We start from the raw sequence: 16,548 nt of genomic DNA on the forward strand, positions 1-16,548 counted from the left end.
TGCCTATAGCATTTTTCATTGTTTAAAAAAAACACGGCAAGCTGTTAAATTTGGGCGAATGCATTCGTGAACAGCTTTCAGAGGTGCTCAGGGTGATTGCAGTCTCATCCCTGGCAACGTTTTCACAGAGGAATTACACTGTCCCATTATAGTGGCATCAATCCTAATGTCGGGTTTAAATGGGTCCTGTGTGTGTGTGCGCGCGTGTGCGGACCTGCGTGCGCGCGCGTGTGCGTGTGTGCGTGCGTGCTAGACAAGGCAATTATACACATGCACCCTAGGGAAGTGAAGCAGAAGACTTAGCTTAAATAAAAGCCACATCCAGTATAGATCTATATGTCACTATGTGCGATTTCTCATTGAACCAATATGTATGGCAGAGAATGTTAATACAATATATCTAGGGCTAGATATGGGCTATGGTTAACCCATTTAGGCCTGACCTCAAAATTTAAAAAAAATGACTGAAATAACTGAAATAAATATTTTCACGATTTTTCAAAAATAGCAGACCTATACAAGCTCGTAGCGCGCCACTCGGTGGCGCGCTATGAGCTTGTAGATCTGCTATTTTTCAATAGCTAAATTATAACATAATGTTTAAAACACCAAAAGGGGTATTCCCGCCCAGAATGTGTTAATAATGGTGCATTCATATCTATAGCGCTTTTATCCAAAGCAAGCACTTTACATACTGTAGATTGCGCCTTATGCATTCAGTGAATGTAAGGCACAATCTATGTAATGTCATTCACCGATTCACACTTGAACCGGTGAACGGTACTGCACATCGGGGGGTTCAGGCCTCACTCAGACCTTTAAAACATTGCTGCATGCTTGTATGAATGTTGTGAGTGTCATGGCCGCCCCAATGCATTTCCAATGGAAGTCACATGGTTTGAGGACTACATTTTGGACTACAAGCTGTTGTATGGCTTTCGGCTGTGTTTCGACTGCGCCCCTCCCCCTCATACAACACAAGTGTTGTGTCAGACCATGTGACTCCCATTGGAAATGCATTGGGGCAAGCTGTGTCACACCCTTTGTATACAGCAAGCATACATCAATCTGTTGTAAAGGTCTGAGTGAGGCCTCAGAGTCTTGCTCAAGGACATTTCAGCACTAACTCAGGGGGAGTCCGGGATCGAACTGGGAACTCGCTCTATACCGGCCACTCCCTCTGGGCCCTAGTGGTGGATGTTGGGGTCTCCCATGTGGGACACCAAGGGCTGTATTTTGAGTGTCTTAAGTACCAGGTCTTATTACTTAACTTAAGACCTGGAGGCGTGGCCAATGCTGTTTAGCTATTTTGAGTGGCCAAACAGCATTGGCCACACCTCCAGGTCTTAAGTTATGTCATAAGACCTGGTACTTAAGACACTCAAAATACAGCCCCAAGGGTTCAAAGGCAATTACATAAAACGGATTAAAAATGAATGTATAGGCCTAATGAAAATGTGTACTAACAGGGATGTCCCAATCACGTTTGTTTGCTCCCGATCCGATTCTAGGTACAATATCCAAAATCACAGACAACATCCAGTCTAATATCACGATATGGACATAACATTGATAACAGGGGATCAAATTATTTTGCTCCCGATCCGATCTTTTGAAAATGACGTGATCGGCCCCGATTTGGACAAGGCTATGTACTATATCATAATAAATGTAACATTCTTTTTTCAGAATGTCATAGGTACAAATAAGGACAAAAAGTTCAGTTCAGTTCATCAGTTCTTACAGTTCTGTAAGAGTCAAAGCAATGTGAGTAGCTATAGTAGGTTTATTCAATCACCATTTGTTTAATTGGTTATGGAGAGGCAGCTGTGTTCTGGTCCCCCGAGAATCATTGGCCACATTTACATGCAGACATTCATTCGGAATGAATGGATTCATTCCAGTCATCAGAATAAAAATGCTCATGTAAACACCTCAATTGGAATAGAATATCCCATTCCGAATGAATTTTCATTCCGGTCTGGAGGGGTGGTATATACCGTTTGAATCGGTATAGATCACCATATAAACACTTTATTCCGAATGCTACTGGGAGTTTGGAATACATGTATTATTTTACACGTCTGCCCTTGACATTTTATGTGCGCAGAAATGCGCTATTTTACCCATTAGAAAAATACAAATACACCAATTTTTTTCCCCATAATAAAATGCGCTATTTACGTAAAAACCCATCAGCGAATTACAGTGCCATTGCCAATTGCAGTGTATGGGTGTATGGATGCTGTGTTTTTTAGTTCTGGGTTGTTTTGGGTGGAGGACGCGTAAAAATATATTTGTATTTTATTTTATCAGATAATAGCTGTTAGTGTTTGTCGGTTATTCATTTCTTAAGGGATAACGGTTATGGGTTGGCCATCTCTATAGTCCAAAGTTATATTCCGAATGAATGCTTTGGTCATGTAAACAATTGAGGAATAGGAATACTTGTAATCAGGTTCCATGTAAACAGTTGGGTATGAATCTCTGTTCGGAATGAATTCATTCATTCTGAATACATTTTGTGCATGTAACTGAGGCCATTGACATCATTGTGAAAATCCAGGGATTTATAGAAGCTCCGGATAATGGAATAACTCTGGTTACAGAAAATAGCCTTACTTTGTCCCTCTTGATTTCTTGACAGGGTTTTGTGGCCGACCAGAGAGAGAGAGAGAGAGAGAGAGAGAGAGAGAGAGAGAGAGAGAGAGAGAGAGAGAGAGCATGCTTCCCTGCTGAGAGGCCAGTTAAATATATATGAAGTGAACCGCGGAAAATCCCTGGAGTGCTAGCTATCTGTTGCTTTCTCGGCTGTACCTTCCCTGCCATTCATATAGTAACCCGTACAGGCTATGGTTGGTGTCGGACAGAAACCCCCTACCTCGATTATGTTTTTACTTTTTGTGTATTTTCGTTAAATAGCGCCCTATAGACCAATTATTTGTTTACAAACATTGCGGGACTGGGCGCACGGGTGACTGTTTCATGTAATCAATTCCCAACAGATCTCAAAACCTGTTGTTTTGGGGAGCGCTGGTTTCAGTCCATTCAACCTCCTCTTGTGTGTTGGCAAGTGAGATGCACCCTAGGAGACATTTATACTTCAAAGTGCAACAGTGTTGCGCACAGAGAACAGCTGATATACAAGCTCACATACTTGCACAGATGCGACTGTTTTGAGCGTAGAGGTCTGCGTGCGCGACGCCATCACGGGACGAAGCATAAATTATACTTGATGGGCTGCAGGTGCGCGTGCAGCCGTGCACAAATAGGCTCTGCTGCCGTGTTCATGAGCGCACCTCCCGTTCTTATGACAGCGACTGGAGGTGTGGTTTTGAGGACAACTGTTTTGAATTGCTATTATTGTTCAAACAGAAACCAAGGACTATATATTTCAAGGGCGAGAGATCACAATAAAAATCCTAATCATTCTTCCTCCACACTGGGAGAAAAACAGCATCTGAAAGTTTGATGGGGCATTTTTTACACGTGAGTGCAGTGCAGTTAGAACTTTTCCATTGCATCTTTCACTAGTAAGAAACCACACCACTGTTCAAGATTAGGAGTATTTATTTGCACAAGTGAGATGTGGGTGTAATGATGAGGAGCCCGGGGAGGGCGAGACTTAGGATGGGGACGTAGTCTCGGGAGCGTGACGACCGACCTGCTCGCCCGGGAGCGGTCGGTCGCCCCCCCGGGGGCCCCTAGGAGAAGGAGAGAGAGAGAAGTGTTAGCAGGGCAATGCTGAGGATGGAGGGGGTTAGTTGGGGAGGAGGGGGGGGGAAATTTGACAGCGCGAGGCGGTATCAAACAGGTAAGTAGGGATATGAGGTGTGTATCTATGCTGTGGGGAATGTTACATGATTGGCTGTGCGGCCGTGGAGACGCAGGTGAACTTGACGAGGAGATAGGGGATGGGAGTGATTAGGTTGAGCAGTGGGTGGTATCTACTCCTGAATCTACGTTGAACACAACTACATTATGAGAGGAAGGGTTCATCTGCTGCCTATGCGTGTGCATGCTGTTGCTTATCAGTGTGACGTCGTCTCTTAAGGCGTCTATACTTGATCTCATTCACTGCAGGCCTATTACCTGTGTGCTCGAAATACACTCTCTATCCCTTCTGTACATTCCTTATCGTATTTCGAGCACACAGCTAATAAATAGGTTTGCAGTGAATGAGATCTGTGATCAGGTAGGGCATTATTTAAAGGGGAATTTCTCCCTAAACTTTTTTTTACAAAAGTAAGTTGATAATGTATATTGACCAAAAAAAAATATTTAAAAAAAAATAAAGATATAGGGGAGCTGAAGCTGCAGCTGGAGATGAAGCTGGGGCTGGAGGGGTCTAACGCTAGAACTCCTATTCAAATGCGCAATTGGTTCTGATCTGTTCTAGATGATGTGACAGCAACACTCCATGCATTGTTGACACTGCACTCTTCCTGGTCTACGTGAGCTGACGTTAGACCCCCCCCAGCAGCAGCCCCAGCTCCAGCCCCAGCCCCAGCTCCCCTATATCTTTATTTATTTTTTTGGTCAATATACATAATTATCAACTTACTTTTGTAAAAAAAGGTTCAGGGAGAAATTCCCCTTTAACGAAAATACACAAAAAGTAAAAAATAATGTAGATAGGAGGTTTCTGCCCCGACACCAAAGATAGCCTGTAGTACAACACCCATGGGGTCAGATTGAACGCTGTTTCAGTGCTGCGAGTGCTATATGTTTACACGAACAAACGCATACATTACACAAGGTAGCAAGGTGCTGATCGTATAATCAGTGGCGGTGTAAGTGCGTTGAGACACGGAGCGCCGCATGCCATGTCAAACGACAAACCGAACCTCGGGTCGGGTCGGGGTCCATCGGAGGAATTGATTATGTGACGGGCGGAGGATCCTCAAAGAAATGCCACGTATGTCTCAGGTTGTGTTGGCAGCAGTTTGACTTCAGCCACTGCAGATATAATGCAGTGCTGGGAAAGTGTGGGCGAGGACAATGGCCTCACTCAGACCTTTACTGCATTGCTGTATGCTTGTTGGATGAATGTTGTGTAGTGTCATGGCCGCCCCAATGCATTTCCAATGGGAGTCACATGGTTTGACACAACATTTGTGTTGTATGAGGGGGAGGGGCGCAGTCGAAACACAGCCGAAAGCCATACAACAGCTTGTAGTCCAAAATGTGGACTACAAACCATGTGACTTCCATTGGAAATGCATTGGGGCGGCCATGACACTACACAACATTCATCCAACAAGCATACAGCAATGCAGTAAAGGTCCGAGTGAGGCCAATGAGCGATGGCTGCGGCACTTTGTTATTAGTGGCATTAACGTTTTTAGGCCCGACGTCGAAATAAAAAAAACCTTCGCTCTGAAAGAATATATATTAAAAGATTTGTGCCCCATTTTTACGATTTTTCAAAAATAGCAGACCTACAAGCTCGTAGCGCGCCACTCGGTGGCGCGCTATGAGCCAGAATCTCAAAGTGCTACAGCAAATGAATAAAAGGCAGCAGAAGAAACAACACACCATTCAAAACCATCTAATAGAACGGGAACATTTAAAACATAAGGGCAAGGCTATAAAAATGCTTTGGTAAATAGGAAAGTTTTTAGTCCTCCCTTGAAACTGTCGACCGACTGTGGGGCTCTCAGGTGGGCGGGGAGAGCGTTCCACAGTTCGGGGGCGACCGAGCAGAAGGCCCGGTCACCCATGGTGCGTAGGTTAGTCTTTATGGGTTTGAGGAGGTTGGTGTTTGAGGAGCGGAGGGAGCGGGTTGAGGATTGAAGGGTGACACAGTATAGTTGAGGGACAGCGAGTGCATTCTCCGGCAGCGGCAGCAGCCACGGCGACGCCGCCAATTGCCGACAACAGCCGTGGCAGTGTTTCCTATGCCGTGGCAGTGTTTCCTCTGCCACCGGCAAAGCCTCCTAATCCACCACAGACCGGCGGATGCCGGCACCTGCCGCTTGCCACCGGCACATGCCGGCACCTGCCCCGGCACATGCCGGCACATATGCCGCCACATGCCACCACCCGCCGGCGCCCCGCCGGTGCCTTGCCGGCACCTGCCGGCGCCTTCCGGCACCTGCCGGCACCTGCCGGCGCCTGCCGGCACTTGCCGGCGCCTTCCGGCGCCTGCCGGCACTTGCCGGCGCCTTCCGGCGCCTGCCGGCACTTGCCGGCGCCTGCCGGCACTTGCCGGCGCCTTCCGGCGCCTGCCGGCACTTGCCGGCGCCTTCCGGCGCCTGCCGGCACTTGCCGGCACTTGCCGGCGCCTGCCGGCACTTGCCGGCGCCTGCCGGCACTTGCCGGCGCCTTCCGGCACTTGCCGGCGCCTTCCGGCACTTGCCGGCGCCTTCCGGCACTTGCCGGCGCCTTCCGGCAAGTGCCGGCGCCTGCCGGCACTTGCCGGCGCCTTCCGGCACTTGCCGGCACTTGCCGGCACTTGCCGGCGCCTTCCGGCACTTGCCGGCGCCTTCCGGCACTTGCCGGCGCCTTCCGGCACTTGCCGGCACTTGCTGGCGCCTTCCGCCGCATGCCAGCATATGCCGGCACATGCCGGCACCTGCCGGCACATGCCGGCACCTAACCCTAACCCCCAACCCCTAACCCTAACCCCTAACCCTAACCCTAACCCTAACCCTAACCCCCAACCCTAACCCCCAACCCCCAACCCTAACCCCCAACCCCCAACCCTAACCCCTAACCCTAACCCCCAACCCCCAACCCCTACCCTAACCCCCAACCCTCAACCCCCAACCCCTAACCCTAACCCCCAACCCTAACCCCCAACCCCAACCCCAACCCCAACCCCTAACCCCAACCCCTAACCCCTAACCCTACCCTAACCCCCAACCCCTAACCCCCAACCCCTAACCCCTAACCCTAACCCTAACCCCCAACCCCTAACCCTAACCCCCAACCCCTAAGCCTAACCCCCAACCCTAACCCCCAACCCCTAACCCTACCCTAACCCCCAACCCTAACCCCCAACACCAACCCCTAACCCCCAACCCCTAACCCTAACCCCCAACCCCTAACCCTAACCCCTAACCCCTAACCCTAAGTGGGTATTTATGCTGTGGGTAATGTTACGTGATTGGCTGTGCGGCCGTGGAGACGCAGGTGAACTTGACGAGGAGATAGGGGATGGGAGTGATTAGGTTGAGCAGTGGGTGGTATCTACTCCTGAATCTACGTTGAACACAACTACATTATGAGAGGAAGGGTTCTTCTGCAGCCTATGCGTGCGCATGCTGTTGCTTATCAGTGTGACGTCGTCTCTTAAGGCGTCTATACTTGATCACAGATCTCATTCACTGCAGGCCTATTACCTGTGCGCTCGAAATACGCTCTCTATCCCTTCTGTACATTCCTTATCGTATTTCGAGCACACAGGTAATAAGGTTTGCAGTGAATGAGATCTGTGATCAGGTAGGGCGTTATTTAAAGGGGAAAACCACCCATTTTCAACATTTTACTATGTCATTAATATACCTTAGAGCTGTTGTGTGGAAATAATAAAAAAGTCCCCCCATTCCGGTCTGTGGTGGATTAGGAGGCTTTGCCGGTGGCAGAGGAAACACTGCCACGGCATAGGAAACACTGCCACGGCTGTTGTCGGCAATTGGCGGCGTCGCCGTGGCTGCTGCCGCTGCCGGAGAATGCACTCGCTGTCCCTCAACTATACTGTGTCACCCTTCAATCCTCAACCCGCTCCCTCCGCTCCTCAAACACCAACCTCCTCAAACCCATAAAGACTAACCTACGCACCATGGGTGACCGGGCCTTCTGCTCGGTCGCCCCCGAACTGTGGAACGCTCTCCCCGCCCACCTGAGAGCCCCACAGTCGGTCGACAGTTTCAAGGGAGGACTAAAAACTTTCCTATTTACCAAAGCATTTTTATAGCCTTGCCCTTATGTTTTAAATGTTCCCGTTCTATTAGATGGTTTTGAATGGTGTGTTGTTTCTTCTGCTGCCTTTTATTCATTTGCTGTAGCACTTTGAGCACATGCCGGCACCTGCCGGCACATGCCGGCACCTAACCCTAACCCCCAACCCCTAACCCTAACCCCTAACCCTAACCCTAACCCTAACCCTAACCCCCAACCCTAACCCCCAACCCCCAACCCTAACCCCCAACCCCCAACCCTAACCCCTAACCCTAACCCCCAACCCCCAACCCCTACCCTAACCCCCAACCCTCAACCCCCAACCCCTAACCCTAACCCCCAACCCTAACCCCCAACCCCAACCCCAACCCCAACCCCTAACCCCAACCCCTAACCCCTAACCCTACCCTAACCCCCAACCCCTAACCCCCAACCCCTAACCCCTAACCCTAACCCTAACCCCCAACCCCTAACCCTAACCCCCAACCCCTAAGCCTAACCCCCAACCCTAACCCCCAACCCTAACCCCCAACCCCTAACCCTACCCTAACCCCCAACCCTAACCCCCAACCCCAACCCCTAACCCCCAACCCCTAACCCTAACCCCCAACCCCTAACCCTAACCCCTAACCCCTAACCCTAAGTGGGTATTTATGCTGTGGGTAATGTTACGTGATTGGCTGTGCGGCCGTGGAGACGCAGGTGAACTTGACGAGGAGATAGGGGATGGGAGTGATTAGGTTGAGCAGTGGGTGGTATCTACTCCTGAATCTACGTTGAACACAACTACATTATGAGAGGAAGGGTTCTTCTGCAGCCTATGCGTGCGCATGCTGTTGCTTATCAGTGTGACGTCGTCTCTTAAGGCGTCTATACTTGTTTCTTCTGCTGCCTTTTATTCATTTGCTGTAGCACTTTGAGCACATGCCGGCACCTGCCGGCACATGCCGGCACCTAACCCTAACCCCCAACCCCTAACCCTAACCCCTAACCCTAACCCTAACCCTAACCCTAACCCCCAACCCTAACCCCCAACCCCCAACCCTAACCCCCAACCCCCAACCCTAACCCCTAACCCTAACCCCCAACCCCCAACCCCTACCCTAACCCCCAACCCTCAACCCCCAACCCCTAACCCTAACCCCCAACCCTAACCCCCAACCCCAACCCCAACCCCAACCCCTAACCCCAACCCCTAACCCCTAACCCTACCCTAACCCCCAACCCCTAACCCCCAACCCCTAACCCTAACCCTAACCCCCAACCCCTAACCCTAACCCCCAACCCCTAAGCCTAACCCCCAACCCTAACCCCCAACCCTAACCCCCAACCCCTAACCCTACCCTAACCCCCAACCCTAACCCCCAACCCCAACCCCTAACCCCCAACCCCTAACCCTAACCCCCAACCCCTAACCCTAACCCCTAACCCCTAACCCTAAGTGGGTATTTATGCTGTGGGTAATGTTACGTGATTGGCTGTGCGGCCGTGGAGACGCAGGTGAACTTGACGAGGAGATAGGGGATGGGAGTGATTAGGTTGAGCAGTGGGTGGTATCTACTCCTGAATCTACGTTGAACACAACTACATTATGAGAGGAAGGGTTCTTCTGCAGCCTATGCGTGCGCATGCTGTTGCTTATCAGTGTGACGTCGTCTCTTAAGGCGTCTATACTTGATCACAGATCTCATTCACTGCAGGCCTATTACCTGTGCGCTCGAAATACGCTCTCTATCCCTTCTGTACATTCCTTATCGTATTTCGAGCACACAGGTAATAAGGTTTGCAGTGAATGAGATCTGTGATCAGGTAGGGCGTTATTTAAAGGGGAAAACCACCCATTTTCAACATTTTACTATGTCATTAATATACCTTAGAGCTGTTGTGTGGAAATAATAAAAAAGTCCCCCCATTCTGTGTTTCCTAGAACTGTAATTATGAAAAAAATCATTAACATGGTGAAACACATCTTGATGACATCATCAAGATGTGTTTCAACATGTTAATGATGTTTTTCAGACCTCTAGTTCTAGGAAACACAGAATGGGGGGAACTTTTTATTATTTCCAGCTCTAAGGTATATTAATGACATAGTAAAATGTTGAAAATGAGTGGAATGCCCCTTTAACAAAAATACACAAAAAGTTAAAAATAATGGAGATAGGAGGTTTCTGCCCCGACACCAAAGATAGCCTGTAGTACAACACCCATGGGGTCAGATTGAACGCTGTTTCAGTGCTGCGAGTGCTATATGTTTACACGAACAAACGCATACATTACACAAGGTGGCAAGGTGCTGATCGTATAATCAGTGGCGGTGTAAGTGCGTTGGGACACGGAGCGCTGCATGCCATGTCAAACGACAAACCGAACCTCGGGTCGGTCGGGGTCCATCGGAGGAATTGATTATGTGACAGGACGGGCGGAGGATCCTCAAAGAAATGCCACGTACGTCTCAGGTTGTGTTGGCAGCAGTTTGACTTCAGCCACTGCAGATATAATGCAGTGCTGGGAATGTGTGGGCGAGGACAATGGCCTCACTCAGACCTTTACTGCATTGCTGTATGCTTGTTGGATGAATGTTGTGTAGTGTCATGGCCGCCCCAATGCATTTCCAATGGGAGTCACATGGTTTGACACAACATTTGTGTTGTATGAGGGGGAGGGGCGCAGTCGAAACACAGCCGAAAGCCATACAACAGCTTGTAGTCCAAAATGTGGACTACAAACCATGTGACATCCATTGGAAATGCATTGGGGCGGCCATGACACTACACAACATTCATCCAACAAGCATACAGCAATGCAGTAAAGGTCTGAGTGAGGCCAATGAGCGATGGCTGCGGCACTTTGTTATTAGTGGCATTAACGTTTTTAGGCCCGACGTCGAAATAAAAAAAACCTTCGCTCTGAAAGAATATATATTAAAAGATTTGTGCCCCATTTTTACGATTTAAAAAAAATAGCAGACCTACAAGCTCGTAGCGCGCCACTCGGTGGCGCGCTATGAGCCAGAATCTCAAAGTGCTACAGCAAATGAATAAAAGGCAGCAGAAGAAACAACACACCATTAAAAACCATCTAATAGAACGGGAACATTTAAAACATAAGGGCAAGGCTATAAAAATGCTTTGGTAAAAAGGAAAGTTTTTAGTCCTCCCTTGAAACTGTCGACCGACTGTGGGACTCTCAGGTGGGCGGGGAGAGCGTTCCACAGTTCGGGGGCGACCGAGCAGAAGGCCCGGTCACCCATGGTGCGTAGGTTAGTCTTTATGGGTTTGAGGAGGTTGGTGTTTGAGGAGCGGAGGGAGCGGGTTGAGGATTGAAGGGTGACACAGTATAGTTATCATTTAGAGAGATGATCTCTCGTCAATACTTTTCATTGGTTTAATATTCACATTCATATATAGCCTAATTAATATATGCTATTTTCAGCATGCAACTAAAATGACTTAGACATTATGGTCTAGTCTTTATTTGTTGACGAAATTGTCAATATATTTAGTCTTAGTCATCATCAAACAGCTTAGTTGTTATTCCGTTCAGTTTTCCTCAGTGGAAAAAAGGTAGTCGGCGGCGAGACGGCAATACCCTAGAAAACAAGTTGAGTGTCTTCTGTACACTACAGATTCAAGTGCGACTGTTGTGAGCGTAGAGGTCTGCGTGCGCGACACCATCGCGGGACGAAGCATAAATTATACTTGATGGGCTGCAGGTGCGCGTGCAGCCGTGCACAAATAGGCTCTGCTGCCGTGTTCATGAGCGCACCTCCCGCTCTTATGACAGCGACTGGAGGTGTGGTTTTGAGGACAACTGTTTTGAATTGCTATTATTGTTCAAACACAACAGAAACCAAGAACTATATATTTCAAGGGCGAGAGATCACAATAAAAATCCTAATCATTCTTCCTCCACACTGGGAGAAAAACAGCATCTGAAAGTTTGATGGGGCATTTTTTACACGTGAGTGCAGTTAGAACTTTTCCATTGCATCTTATGAGAGGTGGTGTTCTTCTGCTGCCTTTGTGCGCACGCATGCTGTTTCTTATCAGTGTGACGTCGTCTGATAAGGCGTCTATAGGCACAAGTTCCTGTTGCATCAGCGGTAACAGCCGCGGCAGTGTTTCCGCATTCGTCCGACACCCTAACCCCAAACGCTATAACCTCATACAGTAGGAAAGAAACGGAAAGAAAAATGTGATTTTCTAACCAACAACGCATGTCGAGAGCCACGGGTGAGTTTTAACCAGCCACGCTGACACCCTACCCCAAACCCTAACCTCACAATGAAGCCACCGTTGAGTTTTAACTCAATGTCGAGGTGAGTTTTAACCAGCCTTACAGGCAATGCATGTCGGAAGCCACGGTACACTGCTGTGGCTGCTATCGGCGTCTGGACCGGTGGCCACCGCACGGACCAGCAGGAGGAAACACTGCCGCGGCTGTTGCCGTGTGGCAAAATCCCCCCCAAAGAAGCGAGTATAGGCCACACAGGCGTTTGAAACTTGTGCTATACATCGGCCATTTGAAAATAGCCGATCTACAAGCTCACAAACCAATTCACAGGCTCGCGTTGTGAGCTTGTTGATCTGCAATTTCCGCAACTTTTGCACGGACATCGTCGTACGACAAAGTGTAAAAGACCTAACATGTCTGAAAAAGCATAAAAAGGTGAGATGTGAGATGAATGGTTTCCGCCGACAGCGACAAACTATGGCACAACTGCTTTGTGTGAACCCTGTAAGACCCGGATATATTTCTACTTGCAAAAAAAAGATTTCAACCTTACTACTACTTTGTACTACTAGGACTTATGTTAAAAAAATATGTTTAAAAAATAAATAAAAAAGTTTTATGAAAGTTTTATGCACATTTAAAATAATTATTAAAATAATAATAATAATAAATTAATAATTGACATTCGGTGGATATCTTTCACAATAATACATGATACATGTTCTAGACATTCTAATGATCACACAAATATATGTATTACATGCATTTTAGTTACTTTTATCAGGGTTAAAGATTAAAGGTCATAGGTCAATTTTGATTAAAAATTGTCCAGAGATTTTGAAGTTGTGTACATTTGTGCCTCTGTGGGGGGTATTTATATGCAAATATCATGACCAATGGCATTGCAAGACTAAACAATGAACACCATGTTTAGGTGAAAAAAGAACAGATAATAATTAATTAAGTAATTCATTAAATAAAAATTGTTACCGAGAAGCATCGTTGGGTCTTCCATAGGGTTTAGGCAGAACAGAGGTAATTATAGTTTAGGTGTGGCCGGAACAGAAAACAGCTGGAGTAGGTGTTTTGTTTTGTTCCCGAATGCTTTACTTTGTATCTTGTTCTCCTTGTTGTTCTTTTGAAAGGGGCTGATCAGAATAGACTTGCATCTTAACCAGGTGTACTTTGATGTACGCGTCAAAGCCTATGCTTTTGCGTTTGTATACAGATTTTGGGGGAAGAAACAGCATGATGCATATTTCTATTCACTCATTAGTTACCAATATATCGTTGCTGTCGGACAGAAACCTTGTATCTCCATATTTCATATTTTTTATGTTTTGTTTTTCATAAAGAAATTGGGTCATTTCATACTGTGTTGAAATAAGCCGATCTAAAAGCTGCAGTGTTGGATCGTGTTGCATTCTGAGTGTGTAGAGATCTGCTATTTTCACGTGTTCTTTGTGTTTGTTTTTGAGTGCCGCTAGACACTCCTATAGACAGCAATGCGTGTCCCTATATCTGTCCCTGTGTCTGTCCCTGTGTCTGTCCCTGTGTCTGTCCCTGTCCCTGCGTCCGAGTACCTTCTGTATATGTCTGAGTGCGGAAAAAAGCCTTTGTTGGAGACACACACACACACACACACACACACACACACACACACACACACACACACACACACACACACACACACACACACACACACACACACACACACACAGAGGCCAGGGAGGAGAGCTTGTACAGTACGGTACGGTACGGTACGGTATTGCATTTGTGTTGCATTGCTGATTTTATCCTTATTGGGACCAGCGCATCTCCGGCCGATAGGGCCGACGTGCTAATGGGGGACCATTTAAAACAAAGGCGTCTCGCATGCTGTGGTTTGCTATACTACACAGACATTTGCATGCACAAGGGCTGTCAAAGTAGGCTATCTTGTGTTGGTTTTTCTTGTTTTTTCGCCCCCTCTCTTCGAAGTGAGACTGGGCAAGCTCTAAACTGACTGGGCCACGGCCAGATAAAGTAAAAGCGCTAATGCCACTAATAACAAAGTGCCGCAGCCATGGCTCAGGTCCTCGTCCACACTTTCCCAGCACTGCATTATATCTGCAGTGACTGAAGTCAAACTGCAGCTGCCAAACAACCTGAGACGTACGTCGGTGGCGGTGGCCTAAGGGTTAGAGGAGCGCCCTTGTTGCCGAAAGGTTGCCGGTTCGATTCCCCGGACGGGCAGGAAAAATCTGGGTGGGGAAGTGATTGTCATCACTCACCCAACACCGCTGAAGTGCCCCTGGAGCTGCCTAGTGGCCAACAGTATAAGACTGTGGTTGTACTGGTCAGCTCCCAGGTTTTAATGTGTGTGTGTGTGTGTGTGTGTGTGTGTCTGTGTTTCTATGTGCAGGGCGTTGCTGAAAATGAGCACCTGTGCTCAGCTACTTCCCTGGGTAAATAAAGAATAATAATAATAATAATAATACGTGGCATTTCTTTGACATAATCAATTCCTCCGATTGACCCCGACCACTGATTATACGATCAGCACCTTGTCACGTGTAAAGTATGTTTGTTCATTTAACTTATCACTTGTATGTTGTATCTTTGTTGTCGCACAGAAACTCCTTTCATGTGTATATTTCCGTTAAATAACGCCCCGCTTGATCGCACTACGGCGTCACACAAAAGCATCAAAAGTAGCAGATCCTTTGCGACACGTTTTGAGCTTGTGTAGATAAGTTACAGTTTTGGACATAATGAGGTTTCCACCCGACAGAGATCATTTACAATTTAGGCATTTTAGCAGATGCTCTTAATCCAGAGCGATTTACAGTAAGCAAGAACAACACAGGGTAATACATCAAAGAAGAACTAACATCCGTATAACGGTAGAATATCTGTACAATGAAACAATGAGTATACTGTACACCAGGGGTGCCCACACTTTTTGACTTGAGAGCTACTTTCAAAATGACCAGCTCGGCAAGATCTACCCACCAAATCAATGATTATACCATTGCTGAAAATAGTTTAAATATGTACCTGAGGGGGCTTCGGAATAGTAGAGTTCGTGTTACATTCTGTACAGTATAAGACAAATGCACTTGGAATGGGAAATAGAGGGGGAGAAATGTTTTTCTTTTTTTTTTTTTTATCGCTTTTTTTTCTTCAATATATTTAAATGAAATACTCTTTAGAGGCATGTCATGTGATCTACCTGCACAGCCTTTGTGATCTACTGGTAGATCGCGATCTACCTTTTGGGCACCCCTGCTGTACACTATAGAATGCTGTGTCTGCTATGAGACAACATACGGTCACATGCAGTATATGCGCATGTACATGTGTGTGTGTGTGTGTGTGTGTGTGTGTGTGTGTGTGTGTGTGTGTGTGTGTGTGTGTGTGTGTGTGTGACTGTGTGTGTGTGTGTGTGTGTGTGTGTGTGTGTGTGTGTGTGTGTGTGTGTGTGTGTGTGTGTGTGTGTGTCTGTGCGCCAAGAGACCAGTATTTCTTGCTATTTCTGTGTGCGTAGAGTGGGTCACCATTGGGCTCCTCCCTATTTATAAGCATATAGACAGCGTTTTGAGACCATGCCAGAAAAGCTCTTTAACTGGCCTTGTTTGTCAGCTCAGGTACACTAAGTGCCCCCCCCCCCCTCTCTCTCTCTCTCTCTCCCCTTCATGGTTCACTATCGGTCTCTCCACTGTCTCTGCACTCTCTTCTCTTGCAGTCAGCGTTGCCAGACTGGCGAGATTAAACAAGCATCCGGGTCTACGGTATATGAAAACAAGCCCAAAAGAAGAGACTAACACAATTAGCACATGGAATTGGTACGGGGAGTTCCCTGGCACAAAATGTTTTCAGATGGGGATGATGCACAGACGTTTACATATACATTTGCTTGGTCCTTGACAAGAAACTGTGAGAAATGCTGTCCTTGCTTACATGCTGCTCTGCTGCTCTTCCTGTTCCTCCTCTACCTCTCTCCTTAATCCTCCTCATGTTCTTTCTTTCTTTCTTTCTTTCTTTCTTTCTTTCTTTCTTCCTTCCTTCAAACCTTTTCTCCCACTGTCGTGTCTCCCCCGAGGATACCACTGACCTCTCATTCGTCTCCTCCCTCCCTCCCTCCTCTTCCTCCTCCTCCTTCTCCCTCCTTCTGTTGTCCAGACTGGCGCGTTGCCACGCTGGCCCTGTTGCTAGGGGGCGGAGCTCTGGTGCTGATGTCATTTCTGGTGGCGCTGGTGGCCGTGTGCATTGGCACCCGGCGACGCTTCTACGCTCCTGTCGCCATCATGCTCTTCTCTGCAGGTATGCATGCACAGCACGCACGCACGCACTCACGCACGCACGCACGCACGCACGCACGCACGCACGCACGCACGCACGCACGCACGCACGCAGTGTGTGTTA

At 47.7% G+C, this 16,548-nt stretch overlaps 1 protein-coding gene across 1 annotated transcript in view; it reads left to right on the forward strand.

Annotated features, from left to right (window-relative positions):
- LOC306917701 (transmembrane protein 47-like) overlaps nucleotides 1-16,548 on the forward strand; it is a gene marked incomplete at both ends in the record, with an annotated part of 31,022 nt that overhangs the window by 7,606 nt on the left and 6,868 nt on the right. The window contains one exon of the mRNA XM_079530609.1: nucleotides 16,306-16,446. Coding sequence (XP_079386735.1) covers nucleotides 16,306-16,446 — 141 coding nt within the window. The remainder of the gene's footprint in view (nucleotides 1-16,305; nucleotides 16,447-16,548) is intronic.

Source organism: Electrona antarctica (assembly GCF_951216825.1).
Source record: "Electrona antarctica genome assembly, contig: SUPER_24_unloc_1, whole genome shotgun sequence".
NCBI lineage: Eukaryota > Metazoa > Chordata > Actinopteri > Myctophiformes > Myctophidae > Electrona > Electrona antarctica.